We start from the raw sequence: 19,115 nt of genomic DNA, 5'->3' as shown, positions 1-19,115 counted from the left end.
CCACAGAAGTCAGTAAGTTTAGCAGTGCCACTTCACCAGTTACATACAAAAAAACCGCTTACCAGAAAGGTCAGGATTAAGGTTGCTGTAATCAAAACTGTGAGTTATTTTTGTTGTGACAAGTTAATAAAAATGCAAGGATGCAGTAATATTACAATGAAGGCATTATGCATAGCCCCAGTAATAAGCAGGGTGTGCTTCTGTCCCTCTGCTGAACCCAACAGCAAAAGGCAGGTGCGTAAGTACGGAGACAAACCGGAGCACTCAGGCGTTCAATAAGCGAGACCTGGGCACGGGCTACTGGAAAAACCCTTTATTGCAGTAACACAACCGCCGCACTCCTCTCCATCTGCGACCCACGCCCGGCTGGGCGGGCGCCAGCCGGCCGCTCGGGTAAAGGCCGTAAGGCTTCATCACCTGCAAGAGAGCAGCGGAGGCCGCGCTGGTTTAGACGCCGCCCCGCCGGCCCCCACAGCGCGGGGAGGCGGCGGAGGCCTCGCGCTCCGCGCCGGGGACGGTCCCGGGCTCACCGGCTCAGCGCAGCCGCCGGGCCTCGCGCTCCGACTCCAGCAGGGTGAGGACGTCGCCCTCGCGCACCGGCCCCTTCACGTTGCGGATGATGGAGCGGCTCGTGTCGTCCATGAACTCCACACGCACCTGCGGGGCGGAACGGCGTTAGCCCGGCCCGGCGGCACCGCTCCCCGCCCGGGCCCGGGCCCAGGCCCAGGCCTAGGCCCACTCACCTGCGTGCACTGCCCCTGGGAGCCGGTCCGGCCCAGCACCTTGGTCACCTGCGGGGACAGAGCAGGGGGTGAGCGCACAGACCCGGCCCCGGTCCCGGCCCCGGCCCCGGTCCCGGCCCCCCCCGGCCCGCCGCCCCCACCCTGGCCAGCTTGATGGGCTGCACGCGGCTGGTGTCCATGGCGGCTCCGCGGCGCAGGAAGGAGGCGGTGCCACCCCGCGCCGCTTTATATAGCGCCAAGTCTCGCGAGACCCAGCGTGCCCCGCGCGCTCCCGGCACTCCCCGCGCCTCCCTGCCCTTCACAGCGGCCAAGATGGCGACGGCCACCCGCATCATCCAGCGCTTCCGCAACTTCCTGGCGGGGGTAAGGGCGGCCCCGGCCCCCAGCGCCGCCGGGCGTACCGGGCGCTGCGCCCCCCCGCCCTGCGCCGGGGGCTGCGCGGAGCCACCGGCGCAGGGCAGCGGCCCGCGGGGGCGCGCAGCGCCCGGCATCGCGTGAGACGCTCTCGCCTTGCCTTGCAGCGGGACCTCCAGGCCAAGCTGCCGCTGCGCTACACGGAGATCTCCAAGAGGTGCCGGCGGGGCGGGCGCGGCTGTGGGTTTCGGCATGAGCGCTGAGGCTCGCCGGCCGCGACTGACGTTCTGGAACCGTTCTCTGTCTAGAACGCAGCCGCCGCCTCGGCTCCCGGTGGGTCCCAGTCACAAGTTCGCCAATAACTACTACTGCAGCCGGGACGGACGCCGAGAGTCTCTCCCGCCCGTCGTGGTTGCGGCGGCGCAGAAAACCCTCGCCGCGGGGGCAGAAGCCGGCAGGTAGGTCTGGCCTGGTTGCTCCCACAGTTCTGCTGCTGCCGCTCTTGGAGCCGAGCGGGTTTAAGCCTCGTTTGACTAACGCCAGAAATACAAAACTCTTCCAACAAGCAGTATCGGATGTCACAGGTTGGTAGGAGAATGCTGAACTAATTTGTGGTGTCTGTATCTGCGCTTGAATGAGGTGGCTGAAAGTTGGCTTAACAAACCCCTCTAGCTGGAGCGCATCCAAAGACGAGCAACAAAGCTGGTGAGGGGTCTGGAGCACAAGTCCGATGAGGAGCGGCTGAGGGAGCTGGGGTTGTTCAGTCTGGAGGAGGCTGAGGGGAGACCTCATCACTCTCTACAACTACCTGAAAGGGGGTTGTGGTGAGGTGGGTGTTGGTCTCTTCTCCTAAGTGATAAGTGATAGGACAAGAGGGAACGGCCTCAAGTTGTGCCAGGGGAGGTTCAGGCTGGATATTAGGAAAAATATCTTCACCCAAAGGGTTATCAAGCACTGGAACAGGCTGCTCAGGGCAGTGGTTGAGTCACCTTCCCTGGAGGTATTTAAAAGAGGTGTAGACATGGTGTGTAGGGGCATGGTTTAGTGGTGGACTTGGTGGCGTTAGGTTAACGGTTGGACTCGATCGTAAAGGTCTCTTCTAACTTAAATGATTCTGTAATAAAACCTGTTCTCCTGATTAAATCGGAGTCTGGTTTTCATGGCATTATCAAAGCCTCTTCTTCTCTCTTCCTTCCTCTACCCCAGTTCAGGCTCTGCGGTGACAACAGCTGAGAAAAAACCGGTGACACCAGGACCACCACTTAAGAAGTGGGAAATTTCAAAAGACCAGCCCTATTTGTGAGAAATAAATATGACAAGGCTGGATGTGCAGGTCACACTTCGTTACAAAGCAGCAGTCTAACGGGGAGGCCTGCGGTGGATTTAGCTACAGCGATGCTGCATGGAACTTGTCCTAGTGCTGCTGATGTGGTGACTAATAAATGTATTTAACGCTGTGATTATCCCTCCTCCCCCATTTTGTCTGTTCTGTTTGAATTATCCAAATTATTACTCTTTAATATAGTTTTGGGCGTAAGGTTTTATTGAGGGAATAGCAATATAGTCCATGCATTTGAGCTTGGGCTCAGTGGATTTGTAAGCTGTCTGTGATCCTACTTCAAGGCGAGACTCAAAAATACACCTGAGATACCACTTAAGGACAGAGCTGAATAAAACACACCCTAGCCAAAAAGGGACCCGATGCTCTGATGTTGCCGTAAGAGACGTGAGTTAAGTAGCCTGTGGCACTCACCACAAGTGCCCGATAGCCCGGCCAGCCTGCCCGGCTGCAGCTACGCGCTTTTCAGATGCTGAGCGCTGTCACCCGGTCTCCTCCATGACAACAGGTCAGCTGGACCCACGCTGCGGTGACCCGGCGATCGCAGCGGGCTACGCCGATTATCTTTCAGTGAACCGGAGGGCACGCCTGTTCCCCCGCTGCCGGAGGACGTGGCAGGGGTGCCGAGGTAGTTACGCTGGGCCCTGCGCAGTCAGCTGCCTGCCGGGAGCAGTTTTATCCCACCGCCTCAAGGGGAGACCCTAAAAAGCCACGGAGAGAAGCAGAGGGGGGTGCAGGCGCAGCTCGGCTCTGCGGCGGCCGCAGCTGAGGCCGGAGCGCGCTGGGCGCTGGCTCTGCGCGAACCCCCCTGCTCGAGCAGGGCCGCGGCTCCCTGCGAGACGCCTCTGCCCGCCGGCGAAGCCCGGGAGAGGCGGAGGTGAGGCGGCCGGCTCGCAGGGAGCGCCGGCCCCGCCGCCGCGCCTGTTCCCCGCAGAGCCCCGCACACGCGAGGCCGCGGCGCTGCCCGCCCGCCCCCCGCGGGGGGAGCCTCGGGCGCCAGGGGAGGGCGGGGCCTCCTCAAGGGCACGCGCCTGCGCCCCGCCCGCCCGGGCAGCCCATTGGTGGAGGGCATAGCCGTACGCATACGCCCTACCAGCGCGCGGCCGGCTTTATAGGAGCGCGGCGGCAGCGGCGGGTCTCACGTGTGGGGGACGGCGGCATGGCGCGGCTGCTGGCGCTGCTGCTGCTGCTGCTGCCGCCGCCGCTACTGCTCCCGCTCCCGCTGCTGCCGCCGCTGCTGCCGCCGCTTCCGCCAGAGAACGGTGAGCCGGGGATGGGGCCCGGGGCTCGCGGTTCGCGCGCGGCCGCTCCGTGTCTCGGTTGTGCCTATTGGCTCCCCGCGCACGCCCTTCGCTCTCATTGGCTGGTGCCCTCATACGCCCTGCGCGCGGGCTCCCCTCAGCGAGGGGTGCGGGGCGGCCGCGGCGGGCAGCGGCCCCGGGGGGTGGGGGGGCGGCCGGTCCGGCCCCCTCCTCACCCCCGGTCCGGCCCCCTCCTCACCCCCGGTCCGGCCCCCGCAGCGTCCCTGTCCGCCTGCCCCCCGGGCCGCTTCCAGTGCGAGCCCGGCGCCATCTGCTTCCCCCGGGAGTGGCGCTGCGATGGGCACCCCGACTGCGAGGACGAGGGGGACGAGTGGGGCTGCGGGACGGCGACCCCGGCGGAGCCGAGTCCTGACGGTGCCTGGGTGACCCCGCCGCGGAGCTCGGGGGTGCCGCCCACCGGCGACGGAGGTACGGAGGTGCGGCCGGGGGCGGGTCGCGGCGGGCTGAGGCCGCGGGAGGCGGCGCCGGAGCCCCGTCTGGGGCGGCCGCGCTCGGGGGGTGATAAACCCGCCTGAAGCCTTTCGTCTCTGTCGTTTGTAGCCTCTCCGCGGCAGTTGGCATTCATCGCAACTTGCTTTGAGCAGAGGAAGCACCGTAGGGTCAGCCCCACCTTCAGCTTCCTCCTGTGGAGGCTGCGGTTCAACACCCCAGCGCTCCCCCGGGAAGCACCTTTGAAGTACCTTCTTCCCGAACGTGCAGTTCTGGCTGCTTCCTTCCCACGAGCCAGAGACTCTGGGGTCTCTGTCCAACTTTCGGAGCTCCTCTGATCTCTGGGGAGCGGACAAGCTGAAGGGAAAAGGATGGGGGAAGCACTTCTGGGCCTTGTGGGCAGGATCAGAGCAGCAGACACTGGTATCTGTCAAGCTGAAGGGTGTGTCTGCATCCCCAGGACCGTTTGTGTCTGCTGCTCTGCTCCGAGATGCTCTGGAGCTTCCTTTGTCACGGCCCTGTTGGCTGTCTGAGGCGCTTGAAAGCATTCCAGCGTCCCTTACCCCGGGGTTTTCTGTGGTGTCTGGGAGCCAAAGCACCGTGGATGTGGAGAGGAGGGGGATTACTGCAGGCACGAGACACTGTGTTTGGATTTGATGCCTGTACCAGTTCAGTTGGTAGGTGGGGAGATGAGCTGCATTTTGGTTGTACCTGGGGCTTCCCAGTGCCACGGGGAGAGGTTAGGATGCTGCAACTACAGCTGGGAAATTTCCCAGCTTTCCCTGTTACGCATTTCCAGTAGGACTTTTTTCCCCTCTGATGTGGGCTAATCACAGTAACTGCAGATAAGGTTTTGCTTAACTCAGAAAAGGCCTGTTGGCACTCTTGAGGTGAATGGGGAACTCAGCCAGGTCTGGACTGGAGACTGCTTTGCATACTGACCATAAGGTGAGTTGGAAGCCTGACGGACTTCCTGCTCTTTTCCTCGCAGAGGCTTCAGCTACACCTGTGCCTGGGGTCTCTGTGCCATCGAGGAGTCAAGGCCACATGTGGATCTTAATTGTTGCAGGTATGTGAGACTCGGAGTGCTGCACATGGTCGTGGTCCTGTCTTGGGCTCTAAACTGAGTATTCTGATGGAGTTAATTCCAGACCTGTATCAGTAGCTGCTGTTGCTGGGCTGGGCGGGCTAGGGGAGGCCTTACATCACAACTTAATCATTCTCTGACTTGGACGCACTGTGTCCTTAGAAAGGCCATTCCATGCAATCTGGCACTAACTCACTTCCTCTCTCTCCGTCCCTTATCCTTGAGGGAAGCTGCTGGTCTCTAGCTGTTGGCTAATGCTGTTGAGCAGCAGAGCCCAGTACTGATGTCCAGATCAGGTACAGCAAGTGGTTCTCTGCTTGCGCACTCTCCTCTCTAGCACTCCTGAGCATCCTGGTAGCTGTGGGTTCTGTTGCTGTGTGGGGCCTGTCCAAAGCAAAAAGCAGATCCGACATCTTCAGTCTTGAAAAAGCATCCAGGGAACAGCTGATGCCTGACAAGAGCCAGACAGGCTCATTTCCCTGAAGGGTAAGTTTCTTCCACCCCATGCGCTCTGTATGCATGAGGGAGAAATGCCTTCTTGCCCTGTGTTTCTAGCCTCTAGAGCTTTCCCCTCTGGGGGCAGCTTTTCCTAGCTGTTTCTGCTGCTGGTTGGCCACATGCTTGGGGTTTCAGTCTGCCTGGAAGCAGCAGAACTCTCCCCTTATCTTCCTTGCTCGCAATCACACATGAAGGCTCTTGCTCGACTTCAGGGCTAGTTGCACACCTAATCTGAGAAGATCCTGGCTTCTTTTGAGAGTGATGTGGTGGTCTCCGTCCTTCCTCTGCTGCCAAGGACACTGAGCACTCATGATAAGATACTTATCTCCTGATGTGGGTTGTTTTCCTCCACTTCGCACAAACTGAAGTCAAACCAGGTTTTTGCCCAAAGGACTGTCAATAACCAGGTGTTTTTCTGTTCTTGTAACAGGGATCTTTACCATGAGGTGATAAGATGGGACTATCCTGGTCTCCCTCCTGTTCACCGCAGAGGCTGACTGAATTGGACATAAGCTCTCAAACCTGAGTTGTTACACTGGAATAAGAAGAGGATGCTCTCCTTGGAAATGGGTCTTAGATTGTGGGACTACTTTGGCTCTGGAAATAGCACAGGATCTTCCCTGGTGCTGTGAAATCACCCCTCACAAAGGTGGTAGAAATTTCTTCATTGTTCTTGCCTCCAGAGGTTGTTAATGCTGATTCTCACCAGTGTGGCCTTGGACCCAAAGGTTTTATTCTCCATGAAATGACAGGTGATATTCAACTGTTTCCTTCCACTTCCAGCCATGAGACTTTTTTTCACCTGCCCCGTTCTTCCCCCTGGATTTTGTCAGGGAATAGGGGCTTTCTCACCTGTTTCAGTAGGAGCTCACTGACCCTGCACAGATCAGACATACACTCCGTCTTTGCGCTAGTGTTTTGATGCTGCTCAGTCCAATGTACAGGAAACTTACTGACAGGTCAGCCACAGGGGTGAAAGTTGAAAAGCTTCCCGTCTGCTCTGGTTTTGCTGCGCTGCCACCCTGAGTCAGTGTGGGGCAAGCAGCTTCTCTACACACTCCCTTGCAGCAAGGATCTCCACCCTTTGCAGAACTGCACTTTCCACCATGGTGCTGAACTCTGGATGTTGCTTCTCTAACACTGTTAATGGTGTCTTCCTTAAAACTGTTTTGACATGAGTGGTATCCCTCAAGGGTCCATACTGGCACCAATGTTATTTAATACCTTCATCAGGGGTGCGTATAGTGGGATTGAGTGCACCCACAGCAAGTCTGTGGATGACAGCAAGCTGAGCGGTGCAGTTGACTCGTTGGGGAGGGGATGCCATCCAGAGGGACCTTCAGGCTGGAGGAGTGGGCCCATGGGAACCTCATGAAGTTTGATAAGGTCAAGTGCAAGGTCCTGCACCTGGGTCAGGACAATCCCTGGAGAACAGAAGGCTCTGGGGAGACCTTATTGTCTCTTTTCAATATGTAAAGGGGGCTTGTAAGAAAGATGGAAAGAGGCTTTCTACCAAGGCCTGTAGTGACAGGACAAGGGGCAACAGTTATAAATTGAAAGAGGGTAGATTTAGATTGGACATAAGGAAGAAGTGTTTCACGATGAAGGTGGTGAGACACTGGAACAGGTTGCCCAGAGCAATTGTGGATGCCCCATCGTTGGAGGTGTTCAGGGTCAGGTTGGATGGGGCTCTGAGCAACCTGATCTAGTGGAAGATGTCCCTGCCCAAGGCAGGGGGGTTGGAAATAGGTGATCTTTAAAGGTCCCTTCCAACCCAAACCATTCTATGTGTCTGTGATGTTTTGAGTGTTTGGCTTTTTTTTTTTTCCTTTCAGCTTGAAATAACTCGTGTCTTGGATCAAACACTGTCTGTGCATTGTGGCATGTGTAGCTCTTTCCAACAGCTCAGTGCTGTACACTTCTCAGAACTGGCAGTGGGGCGCAGGGATCACGGACCAGTGCTTCTAGTTCAGTGTTGACCACGTACTCCCTGCACAAGTGTTCACTAAGTGCACAAAAGATAGAAAGCTGCTGCTCTGGCTGCTGATCTCTGTCCCTTAAAGGTGAGAACTTGGCTTGCCGAGCAGACACCAGTCATCAGCTTTAGAGCAGGATTCTTCCACTCCTGGATAGTGTGTGAGTGTGCTGCTGTACCGCATGGGAGAAACTTCTATATGTGGTATGGAGTACTGAGTTATTCCGGCACTGCTATTTTTAATACCAGGAGGTCATTTGCAAGGGTGCACGCAACCTTCCTGCTGTTTCCACAGGGACAAATGGAGATAGCTGTTGCTGAATGACACAGGAGAATAAAGAACGTGAAACTAATGAGTTCTGGATTCTTTGTTTGTCTTGGATTTGTGCGTTTCCTTGAATTCTGTAGTCGGGAGGCCAAGGGCTGCATCACCTTTAGATTGTCACATTGTGGGAAAGAGGACTCGTGATGGGTGGGCTGGCATGGGCAGAGGGGGAAAGCAAGTGCTGCTGTACCTGCCTGGGACTGAAGTGACTCCAACACGCATCAGGTGTCACAGAGAAAATGAAATACAGAGAGCAGAGTGAATGGAGCTGGTGGAGACAAGAGAAACTGCTGGCACCAGGGGTGCTACTGCAGAATAGATGGCAAGTGGAAAGCTTAGCCAAGGACAAGGCGAAAAACTCAAGACCACGGGAACTTGTGCCCTCATCTTAGAGCAAGTGAAAGGAGTGGGGTGCCCAGCAGAGCAGGAAGGTGCTTCAGAAACCCCAGCAGGACAGGGCTGAGCTAGGGCTGATGATAGCAGTGCTTGTGCTGCCAGGGCCATGAGGCAGAGGTCAGCTGTCACCAGCCTGTCCCAGGTCATCCTCCCCGTTCGAGCTGCTGAGCTGAGACGTGCTGTTCTGTTACGTGGGGCAGAGCCCCTTGCTCTGTGCGATGGGGAAGCAAGGCTGGTGGGTAAACTCTGCAGTCGCAGCCTCTTCCCACTGCGAGATCATGCAGGTTTTGCCTACTGACCCCTGAGCTGAGTGTTTCAGGGTTGAAACAAACACATTTTTATCTGTCTTGTGCCAAAACTTGGGGCTGTGTTTATGGCAGCAATTTCCCTTCCTCTGTCTGGTGCCAGAAGCATTTTTGTTGTTCTAATTCCCAGGCTCAGAGACTTCAATTGTAGTGGAGTCTGAGCTGCTTTTCAGCCTAGGTGCAGCTTTGTGCTCCAGGTCTCTATATTTAATTAGATCAGTTCATGGAAATCAATGTGATGTTTTACATGCTAAGGTAGGGTTGTGTTTCAGGGTCAGACATCAAAGATCGGCCCATTTAATTTTGGTTCCCCTTTTACTTGCAAACCCAAAGGATTATTTCTTCCTTTTTGATTCCTACAGTTCAGGGTAACTTTTACTGATATTTGCATTTCCAGTGTCCCATTCCATGTTCCTGCCCCTGCTTGTGGGAGTAATGGGGCTGAAGGCCGGTGGAATGAGCGGGTGGCACAGGGCAGCAGTGCAGGAGCAACCTGTCACCTTGGGGATCTGCTCGGGCACTGCGTGGAGGGTGAGCGGCTTCCTTCCCCTCCCCCTGTAACTCCGCGCTGTGGGTTTTTGAGGGATGAGCTGGGAGGTCACAACCATTTCCTTTCTCTGGGCTACGACAGCTGATGGAGCAGGGGCAGCTGCATTAGCGCTCGTGTGCGTAATGAATGACTGGTGCCAAGAGCAGCATCTGTTATGGGGGTACAAAGCTGACACAAATCCTGCGTGTCTGCACCTTTCTGTGCCTGGCAAGGGAGGTCTTTCAGGGTTAAATCAAGGTAAGTTCATGCTCTTTTTTCAACTTGCTATCGTGGATGCCCTCCGTGGAAACAGGGTAGCATGTGGCAAACGCAAACAGCTAATAAGAAGAAAATAAGGGAAAAGATGTGCAGAGCTGGAAATAGTTCCTTACATAAAGGGCTAGTGCTTCAATCTCATTATTGTCTTAAGGAGCGGACACTTAGCTGCCTCCGACTCCGACGATGCAAACCGCAATCTGATAAGCAATCGGCTTTGGGAACCTGGCAGGTGCCACGTGGCACCATGACATGGCCAGTGCGCCTTGGGCAGCAGGTCGCCACTGCTCCTCTGAGCTCACAGCACTTGTCCCAGTCAGCGTACGCCTGGTGGGAGCATTCCCATGAAGCCAGAGCTGCTATCCCACAGCCCATAACGGGAATCCCTGCTTCAGAGGGTCAGGCACGATGAGGCAGCTGGGGACAAGGCGTGCAAGTTTCTCTGCCAGCCTGAAGACAGGGGATGACTGGAGCTGCTGCCAGACACCGGAGGAAGAGGAAGTCCACATCCCGTTTGCACAGGACAGCCTGGTAAAGCAATGGAGCTCCATGCAGAACGTGACGGACAGAAAGCAGGAGAAAAGCAAGACTCCCATCCGAAGGAACAAGTCCTTGCTCAACATTAACGTGGGTGGCAAATCATTCCAGATAGCTTACAAGGTAGCGGCCCAGTATCCCATCACCAGGCTTGGGAAGCTGGCTCTTTATACAGACCCTACGAAGAAGCTGCAGCTCTGCGATGACTACTCAGTGCAGAAGAATGAGTACTTCTTTGACAGAGATCCTTCAATGTTCCACTACATCTTCCACTTCTACTGCAGCGGGGTCCTGTGGATAATGGATGAGATGTGCCCCAGTAACTTTGTGGAGGAAATCGAGTACTGGGGAATCCATCTGAAATACTCCCAACGCTGCTGCCGGATCCTGTTTGAGGAAAAGCAGGATGAACTCAGCGAGTACCTGAAAATACAGAAGGAGCTGGAGGCAGAACTGGAGCCCCTAGACTCAGCGGGGCAGTTTGAGGGCAAATTCCTGGGACGTTTTCGGAAGATGATCTGGAATCTCATTGAGAACCCGTACTCTTCTGTCCCAGCCAAGATCATTGCTGTCATGTCGAGCTTCTTTGTGCTTATCTCCATTGTGGGCATGACACTGAGCACAGTGGAGGAGATGAAACACAAGACAGGGAAGATGTGGATGGAGCAGCTGGAGATGATCTGTGCCATCTTCTTCACCTCCGAATACCTCATGCGGCTCATATCCGCCTCCAGCTTCAAAAACTTTTTGCGGGCAGCGTTTAATGCTGTAGACCTGGTGGCCATCCTGCCCTTCTACATCCAGATCCTCTTTGAAAGTCTGGACGAAGGAGACGCGCTTTACCACGAGGAACTGCACAAGGTGGAGAATGTGAGCAAGCTGGGCAAAGTCCTCAAGCTCATCAAGCTCATGAGGATCTTCCGCATCCTCAAGCTGGCGCGCCACTCCACTGGCCTCCGGGCCTTCGGCTTCACCATGCGCCAGTGCTACCAGCAGGTTTGCTGCCTCCTCCTCTTCATCGCCATGGGGGTCTTCACCTTCTCCGCTCTCATGCACTCGGTGGAACACGATGTCCCAGGCACCAACTTCACCAGTATCCCCGACGCATGGTGGTGGGCAGCGGTAAGGTGTGAGCACCTTCTTCCAGAGAGGGGTGCGGTGGGGCTCTGTGGGTAGGGGCTGCCCTGGCGCTCGAGGGGTTCAGCACTGCTGCTGGCCAGGAGGCAGGAAAGGTCCCAGTCTTCCCACCAGCTCAGTAGTGGTGGGAAACCCAGAGCCCTGCACGCTCTGAGACAAGAAATCAGAGATGTGGACTAAGCTCAGGGGCTCGAAAGCCGGTACTGGGGTGGGATGGTGGGACAGAGGTGGTGGCCTGGGAGCCGAGAAGCCGGGGTTAGTGAGGAGGGGGGTGTAACTCAGCCTGGGCTGTATCTGTCATGGGACCCAAGTGTTGGGTGGATGTGGTTCAGACCCCGTGGGCATGGGGACAGCCTGAGGCTTGTGCAGCATTGCAGCCCCCTGGGCTTGGGAGGTGTGGGGGGTCGGAGCTTGTGGGGCTGAGCCGGGGGACCCAGGGCTGCATGTGGGAACCAAGGAAACATGGTCACACCATGCCTCCGCCCGTGTCCTGAGAGAGGACGCAGACTGGGGTGTGCTGCAGCTGGGGACAGGAGCCCTTGTTTGCTGCCCTGCTTGTGCTGGGTGCCAGCAGCTCCGCTGAGCCGAGCGCTATAATAAACCTGGGATTATCTCTGAGATGAGGAGCAGCTAAAGCACTTGAGAGCCAGGGGTTACAAGGGCATTTTGATTTACAGATGAAATGATCCCACAGATCACTTCTGCTCTTATAATCCCCCTTGGCCACCACAGGCTGCCTGCTTCAAATTCATCCCTCCTCAAGGAAGTGCAAAATCACTTAGCACAATCACCAGATTTGAGTATTTAAACACCACAGGCTGATCTTGTCCCTGGTCAGCATGGCTCCCTGCAAAGCCTCAGTTCTCACCCTGTCCCCATAGTCCTGCTCCCCTGTCATCCAAAGGCAGTTCCTCTGGGTGCGTTCCTGGGCAGTGCCTCTGTTTCCCTTGGAGGGAGGGTCCAGGAAGCTTCGTTCCTGTGGGACTGGGCAGCTGATGGCCAGGAAGCACCGGAGCCGCTGCTCCGTGGGGGCAGGAAGATCCAGCAGACAGTCTGGCTGCTGAGGGAAGTTCAGCTCAGCGATGTCCAAGCTGCTTTTGAAGAGACACACGCGAAGGGGAGGAGGGAGCAGGGAGGCTTGCCTCTGGTCTCTGTTGTCGGGGCCTCATCCAGCCCTTTCCTTGGGCTCTCCAAGCCTGCCGGCTGCAGCCCGGGGAGCTGAGCCCTGGCCATCCAGGCTGCTGGAGCAGGGACAGCCAAGCTGGCTGCAGCCGCGGTGCAGTGCCGTTCCCAGGTGATACCCGGCTCCCACACAGGGGCAGAGGGAGGTGGGTCCCCGCACTGGCAGGTGGGGTCTGCTGGGCTTGTTCACGTAGGATTTTATCCTTTCCCTTCCTCGCCCAGGTCAGCCTCTCCACTGTGGGCTACGGAGACACTGTGCCCGACACAGCACTCGGCAGGGTGGTGGCATTTGGCTGCATCTCCTTTGGCATCATCCTCAACGGCATGCCCATCTCCATCCTCTACAACAAGTTTTCTGACTACTACGCCAAGCTGAAGGCCCACGAGAACGAGTCCAGCTACTCGCTCAAGCTCTCCAGGAGGATCCGCTTGAAGAAGCGAGTCCTGCGGAAGCTGTCGGAGTGCTGCAGAGCCGACCCCCGCTGTCACCACTGACCACCAGCCCTTCATCCCCCGCACAGCCCCTCCGCCATGACGTGTCCTGCCCTCCAGCCTGGCCGTCCCTCCCAGCAGGTCCTGTCCCCCGGGGAGGCTCCACAACTCGGGCAGCGAGCAGCAAGTCACAGCAGCATCTGGGGGGGGATCTGCTGTTGTTCAGGTGCCGCTGCCAGCTTGGGCTGTTTGGAAGGATGAAACACGCCTGTGACTCTGTTGTGACCTTCCTCAATATTGCGTGCTGGACCCTGCCGCCCTGCAGAGCAGTCAGTAAAGGAGCAGCTGAAGAGCATGCCGTATGGCCAAGGCAGGACGTCCGTCTGTCGTGGTCTGGGGCGTGGGGCGCTGAGGACATGGGGAGTGAGGGGTGGGATGCATGGGGCTGAACTCGGTCACCTTTCTGAGGATGGTAGAAGTGGACGCCCAGGATGAGATGACAGTGTGACACCCGCGCAGGTGCTGCACTGCTCCCAGGTTGAGTGGGACGTACACAGGCTCCCCCCACCAGGCAGTGGCCCGGGACCCCATGACTCCTTCCCAGCCAAGCAGACGTTCAGCCCAGGCTGAGTCCAGCGTGGGGATTTGGGTGAAGGCGCACAGAAAAAACTGCAGCTGTGCGTCCTTCCAGCCAAACCCACTTTCCTTCCCCCTGCCCTGGAAGCCTGGGAGCACGGTCCTGGCTTGGGATGCTGCTGCAATGGGAACTGTGGGCACCCTTCGGGTGCAGAGCTGGTAGCCAGAGCATCCCCAGGAACAGGCATTTAATAAACCAGGCCAAAACCATTCATTGTCTTGGATTATTGCCCAGCCACTTCGTGTAATTCAGTAAACTGCTTGTAATTCGGGTTGAGGAGGGGATGTCTCCCCAGGGCTCACAACCACCTCTCCTGCCCATCGGTGGGAGGATAGGGCTCTCGTGGGACACAGGTGAGCCTGTCTGCATGTTGGTGTGGGACAAGGTGCCTGGCCCTGGGTGCACTGGAAGAGGAGCTGGGACATCTGCGTGCGCTCCGGACACATAGGTTGGCTCTGCCCTGTGTTCACATCCCGGAGGCAGTGGGGGGCAGTGGGAGATACGCCTGTGGGGCACAGGGGAAGGATTTGCCCTCTGGTGTGGGACCGAATCTAGACAATGGGCTCCTGGAGAGGGGGGGGGATTCACCCTTCCCCTGGGTGGGATGGGGAGAGGGACCCCAGGCTGCAGGGCAGGCAGGGTGGGGAAGGGCCGACAGCTGGTGCTGCTTTGGGGTGAGTGGTGGGAGGAAACTGGTGCCCAGGGTGGGATTTGGTCCCTTGCAAGCTGGACTTGGAGCTGAAGAGCTGCTGGGGGGTGCTGGTGTCAGCCTGGGACCACAGTTAAGCCACAGCTGTTGGAATCTGTTGGAAAGAGGCTTGGAGGGGCTGAGCCCTCTGGCAGGGACAGGCATGCTCTTGCTGAGTCCTGGACTGCAGGGAACAACAGGGCTGTGCCAGCGGGTGTGAGACAGGGACCCCTGCCCTGACCCCCAGCACCTACACCCGTTCCGTGGTACCCATATTGACACCCGCCTTCTGCACACTTCCCCGGCATGGACCCAATCCCACAACATCCGTCAGCTCTGTTTTCCACCCCATTTGTCTTCCACAAGGAAATTTCTGGGCACAGCGCAGCCTTTTCCGGCCATCTTCACCCAGAGCCATCCTTCCCCACCACCACCTGCCCCGGCAGCATCAGCTCCGGGCACCTCTACATCCTCCCTCAACCCCAGACCCTGTCACTGCATCCCCCAATGCGCCCCCATAGCCTGCTCGGGGATTCCCCGTCCCCCCCCCTGCCCTGTCCCCCTATTGTGGGCTAGCTGATGGATCCTGAGATCATCCAGATTCCCAGGAACTGAGGTCAGCAACCAAAAACACCACCACCACCATCCCCCCCAGCCCGGAGACTTCTCGCTGCTTGCACCACCCCTCCCTATGCCCACAGGGTGTTTCACAGAATCACTAAGGTTGGAAAAGACCTGTAAGACCATCAAGTCCAACCATCAACGCAACCCCACCATGCCAACTAAACCATGTCCTGCAATGCCATGTCCACACATTCCTTGAACACCTCCAGTGATGGTGACTCCACCACCTCCCTGGGCAGCCTCTTCCAGTGCTTCACCACTCTCTCAGTAAAGAAATTTTTCCTAATATCCAGCCTGAACCTCCCCTGGCGCAACTTGAGGCCATTTCCTCTTGTCTTATCGCTTGTTTGCTCGCCCTTTGCCAGCCCTGTCCCGGGCAGCGGTCCCACAAGCAGCCCCTCGGAGAACGGCACTTTTAATAGTTCCTCTGGATTCATTTTACAAGTCACAACAATGCAGAAATGTACAGACATTTACAGGACACTGTACAGGTGGTTTCTGTCATATATTAGTGCTCTTGCTATATACATATAGTACAGCCTGCAGGAAGCCTCTGCATGGGCAAAGAAACCTGCACCCCTGCGCAGGGCACCCAGAAATGGAGCTGTTGCCCCGGGGCTGCTGAGTCGCACGGGCTCATTCAGGTCGATTTAATCAGAGCTCGGCCCTGAGCCTTCCCGGGCACTACCGGGGGGTGATGCCACCTGGGGCAGAGCCGGGCACCCCTTTGCTTTGCTCGCCCTGGTCTCTTTTAGAGGGTTTTGTGGGACAGAGACCCCCGCAGAGATGCTCTGGAGGGAGTGGGAGCAGCCTCCGCCGTGGCGGCATTTCCACCTTCCCGCTCCTCCTGCCTCAGTGGCAGCCACAGCTCCCGGCCACCATGTCATCATACTGCTTGAGGACCACGTTCTCATCATCGTCGAAGTAAAGGAGGTTGATGGAGTAGAGCTTGTCGGGCACGCAGCAGGGGCTGCTGACGCCCTCGCTCAGCTTGAGGGCGTTGATGATGGACTGGACGGTGGCGTGGTTTGTCGGCCGCATGTTCTCGCCCAGCGGGAAGGGGCAGGAGCCCTTGCAGTGGTAAGCGTTGTACCCCCGCGGTGAGATGATCCAGCCGGACCAGCCAATCTCCTCAAAGTCCACGGACAAGGGGTGCCTGTGGCAAGGCTGGAGACGGTCCAGCGAGCGTGTGCTGCGCGGCCTGGTCAGCTTGGGCACCGACGTCTTGCCGGGGAGAATGGCATCCTGAGGCCGTAAATCTGCCAGAAAGGAGCACCCGATGCCATTAGCCATCGCACGAGCTTGGGAGGAGGGAGACCATGGTGCAGCCCTCCTCCCGGCCACCCCTCCCCGCAGGTTTTGTCTGCAGCCGTCTGGTGCAGCGAGCCCTTCGGTCACCGCCTGTCACCAGCCCAGGCAGAGCCACCAGGAGGTGACGACCTCACAGCCCCACGGCGGCACTGGTCAGGGCAAGCAAAATCCAGATTCACATCTGCGAGGCTGCATCCTTGCACAGACTAAACCAGAAAGGAGATGGCCTCTCCCGCTGGCCGGAGAAGGAGCTTTGGATTTGAAGGAGCCTGTGTGCGGGGAGCACCCCAGCGCCCCACAGGCAAGGGGACGGCGGCACCGAGGGAGCTGTGCCAGGGTGTGCGGTACGCACCTGGGAAGCCGGCCATGGGCAGGGACGCTCCCCGGCGCCCATCGTCCGTGAAGAGGACCAACATGGGCTTCTTACTCTCATGGTGGTCCCCGCCAGATGCGAACTGCAGAGGTGGAGGGTCAAGCGGACTCCCGCCCAGGCCCTGGACTGTCACCAGCAAACCCTGGTTGCTGCTTTCGTCTTCGGTCCAGTCGCGAACCTGGGGAACCAAACCGGTGTCACCACAGTGCTGCAGGCCGGGACAGGCACCATGCTGGTGTCCCCACGGTAGGTGCCAGGCCAGCAGACCCGGCGCCCTGTCAGCAGCAGGGCAGCGTGAACCGGAACCCCCCATGGCCACACTCCGTCTCCCAGCCACGGGAAGGGGCTGTGCTGCTCCGGGGCTGCGGCACAGGGGACATTGTGGCAGGAGCCAGCACCGGCATTACCTGCGGAGCAGCGGATGGAGCACCCCCCGAGACTCTTGGTAGGGCTCTTACCCCCCTCCCAGAGGCTGTATCCCCCCACATTGCTGCAGAGACTACAGATAGGAAATTGCATTGGAGCCCAAAAGGCCATGGGGGGAGAGGGGGGGTGTGGTGAAACGGATTAAAAAAAGCTCCTGCATGCAACCCCCCAGGGTTCCGTCTGTGCCACCCAAACCAGGGGAAAAGCAACTCACAGCCTGCGTGATGGCAAAGACCTCCCAGCCGGAGCCCTGCAGTGAGACGAGCCTGGCTGCCAGCAGCTTCTTCCCCCCGGGGGCGTCCGGCTCGCTCTTCTCCAGCACTTGGTAGACGCTGACCTGGGGAAGGCAGCAAAGGGCGGTTACCACCAGCGCGTCCTGCCCGAAGGGAAAGACCGCGGACACAGGTACTGGGGAGAAAACGAGGTAGGAGATGGGTGAGTTGTCAGCTCAGGTTTGTCACAACCTGCAGGTGCTTTGGCTGGTGCAGGCACAAACCAGAATGATATTTAAAAGCCCTCCATGGTTAAATCATCGTGATTCTCTGTGCAACGCGGCAACATTCGGGCATATGAATTACACAGAGTCAGGCCCTGCTCCCGCTGCAGGCGAGTGCCCGCAGTGCCAGTGGCATCCCTGGGCACAGGCTGGAGCACATCCCTGTTCCCATCCCTGTTCCCACCCCATCCTCATCCTCATCCTCATCCTGTTCCCACCCCCATCCCCATCCTCATCCTCCTCCTGTCCCCACCCCCCATGCCCATCCTGCCCCATCCCTGTCCCTGTTCCCCTCCCCATCCCCATCCTCATCCTGTCCCTATCCCATCCCTGCCCCCATCCCGTCCCACTCCTCACCTGGCAGAAGTGGTGCCTTTTGGGCCCATCGGTGGCCCTCGGCCAAAGGCGGAAGAGGTGCAGTTCTGCTGTCAGGATCTTCTCGTTCTTGGCCACGCTGGAGAGGACGAAGAGGAACCGCATCTTCTCGCCATGAGCTGGAGGGAAGGATGGGTTGAGAAGCGGAGCGAAACCAGGAGTGGCATCTCCACTGGCCACACTTGGCCCCTTCCCGCAGCCCCGTCCCCAGTACCGCGGGGACCCCCCCGCTCTTACTTTTATCCAAGAAGCTGCGGACTGTGTTGCCCTCCAGGATGTCGGGGTTTTTGGTGACACCATCTGCATTGGCGACGGTATTGAATAGATCCACCATGTATTGGGGCGGCTGCTTGAAGTGAGCCGGGGGGGGAGGAGGGTCTTCCATGCCAAAGACTTCCAGGAGCCTCTTCAGCGCCTCAGCCCGCCGGCTGGCCGCACCGGCTGGACTCAGGCACGCCGGCTTGGCCAGAGCCAGCAGCAGCAGGACAGTCCCCAGCATGGTTCTGCTGTCCCTGCCCAGGCTCGACTCCCCCCTGCCTCCCCAGCGCTGCATTTATAACTCGCTGGAAAGATGGATTGGAGTCAAATATGCACAAGAGCAATCAGGAGGGTAAAGAGAGCTAATTGGCATGCTAACAAGGCGCGAAGCTGGGCTCCTGGGTGCCCTGCACCAATTAGCCCCAGTACACAAGCGGGAGGGGAGGTGGCGCACCCCAGCACTCCCCAGGGCTGGTGGGGACACGGGGGTCAGGGGCCACGCAGCCCCTCAGCAAGGCCCTGGCTGGGCTGCGTTTGCTCTCCGTAGGAGACTAACTGGGTTTTAATGATGGCACTAATGGGACAAACAGGAGGACCTTTGTGTGGAGGAATGCAGCCCCCCTCCCCGCGACAGCCGAGCGGGCTGGATGAGTATCCCCTTCCCACCCCTGTCCTGCTCCAGCACCTCGTGCTGCCCTGCGCTGCAGCCACTGCCAGGAGCGAGGAGCATCGGGGGGCTCGGTGTCATCCCGGTGTCCCCATCCCATGTCCCCATCAAGCGTGCAGGGTGGGGTGCCCAGGGACCCTTCACGCAGGAGGGGCAGCCCAGGCTGCGCGGCCCCCGATGCTCCCCACTGCAACACCTGCAGCAGGGAGCCCCGTCAGCCGAAACCATGGTGCAAAGCAGGTTTCCAGTGGAGAACCAGTGGCCCCGGGGACTTCTGGAGTGCTGCCAAGCCCTGGGCTGTGGCAGTAACTCATCAGCAGGAGGAACCAAACTGAAATTAAGCTTTTTTTTTTTTTTTTTTTTTTTTAAAAAAAAAATAGCCAATTGACTTCCT

The 19,115-nt window shown here is 58.2% G+C and overlaps 5 protein-coding genes across 5 annotated transcripts; 3 read left to right on the top strand and 2 right to left on the bottom strand.

The window, feature by feature from the left end:
• Positions 1-298: 298 nt before the first annotated feature.
• Positions 299-936, bottom strand: RPS28 (ribosomal protein S28). Its single transcript, XM_059831711.1, has 4 exons — positions 884-936; positions 744-791; positions 531-657; positions 299-417 (listed from the first exon to the last, which is right to left on the bottom strand). The coding sequence occupies exons 1-3, from the start codon at positions 920-922 to the stop codon at positions 535-537; spliced, it is 210 nt and encodes a 69-aa protein (XP_059687694.1). The 5' UTR covers positions 923-936; the 3' UTR covers positions 299-417; positions 531-534.
• A 104-nt stretch (positions 937-1,040) lies between these two features.
• Positions 1,041-2,560, top strand: NDUFA7 (NADH:ubiquinone oxidoreductase subunit A7). The gene is made up of 4 exons (XM_059831874.1): positions 1,041-1,106; positions 1,265-1,314; positions 1,406-1,555; positions 2,304-2,560. The coding sequence occupies exons 1-4, from the start codon at positions 1,056-1,058 to the stop codon at positions 2,398-2,400; spliced, it is 348 nt and encodes a 115-aa protein (XP_059687857.1). The 5' UTR covers positions 1,041-1,055; the 3' UTR covers positions 2,401-2,560.
• A 1,035-nt stretch (positions 2,561-3,595) lies between these two features.
• On the top strand, positions 3,596-6,193 carry CD320 (CD320 molecule). Its single transcript, XM_059831659.1, is given in 5 exon segments — positions 3,596-3,698; positions 3,957-4,166; positions 5,179-5,256; positions 5,612-5,739; positions 5,742-6,193. Coding segments are annotated over 5 exon segments (645 nt in total). The 3' UTR covers positions 5,868-6,193.
• A 3,793-nt stretch (positions 6,194-9,986) lies between these two features.
• Positions 9,987-12,929, top strand: LOC104261293 (potassium voltage-gated channel subfamily V member 2-like). Its single transcript, XM_009817269.2, has 2 exons — positions 9,987-11,237; positions 12,657-12,929. The coding sequence occupies exons 1-2, from the start codon at positions 9,987-9,989 to the stop codon at positions 12,927-12,929; spliced, it is 1,524 nt and encodes a 507-aa protein (XP_009815571.2).
• Positions 12,930-15,667: 2,738 nt separating this feature from the next.
• LOC132319905 (bone morphogenetic protein 2-like) lies at positions 15,668-18,295 on the bottom strand. Its single transcript, XM_059831920.1, has 5 exons — positions 18,034-18,295; positions 17,779-17,915; positions 17,140-17,262; positions 16,479-16,677; positions 15,668-16,074 (listed from the first exon to the last, which is right to left on the bottom strand). Exons 1-5 carry the CDS (start codon positions 18,293-18,295, stop codon positions 15,668-15,670), a joined length of 1,128 nt encoding a protein of 375 aa, XP_059687903.1.
• Positions 18,296-19,115: the final 820 nt, after the last annotated feature.

The sequence above is a fragment of the Gavia stellata genome, chromosome 32, assembly GCF_030936135.1.
Source record: "Gavia stellata isolate bGavSte3 chromosome 32, bGavSte3.hap2, whole genome shotgun sequence".
NCBI lineage: Eukaryota > Metazoa > Chordata > Aves > Gaviiformes > Gaviidae > Gavia > Gavia stellata.
This window is presented reverse-complemented; position numbering and strand designations above follow the sequence as displayed.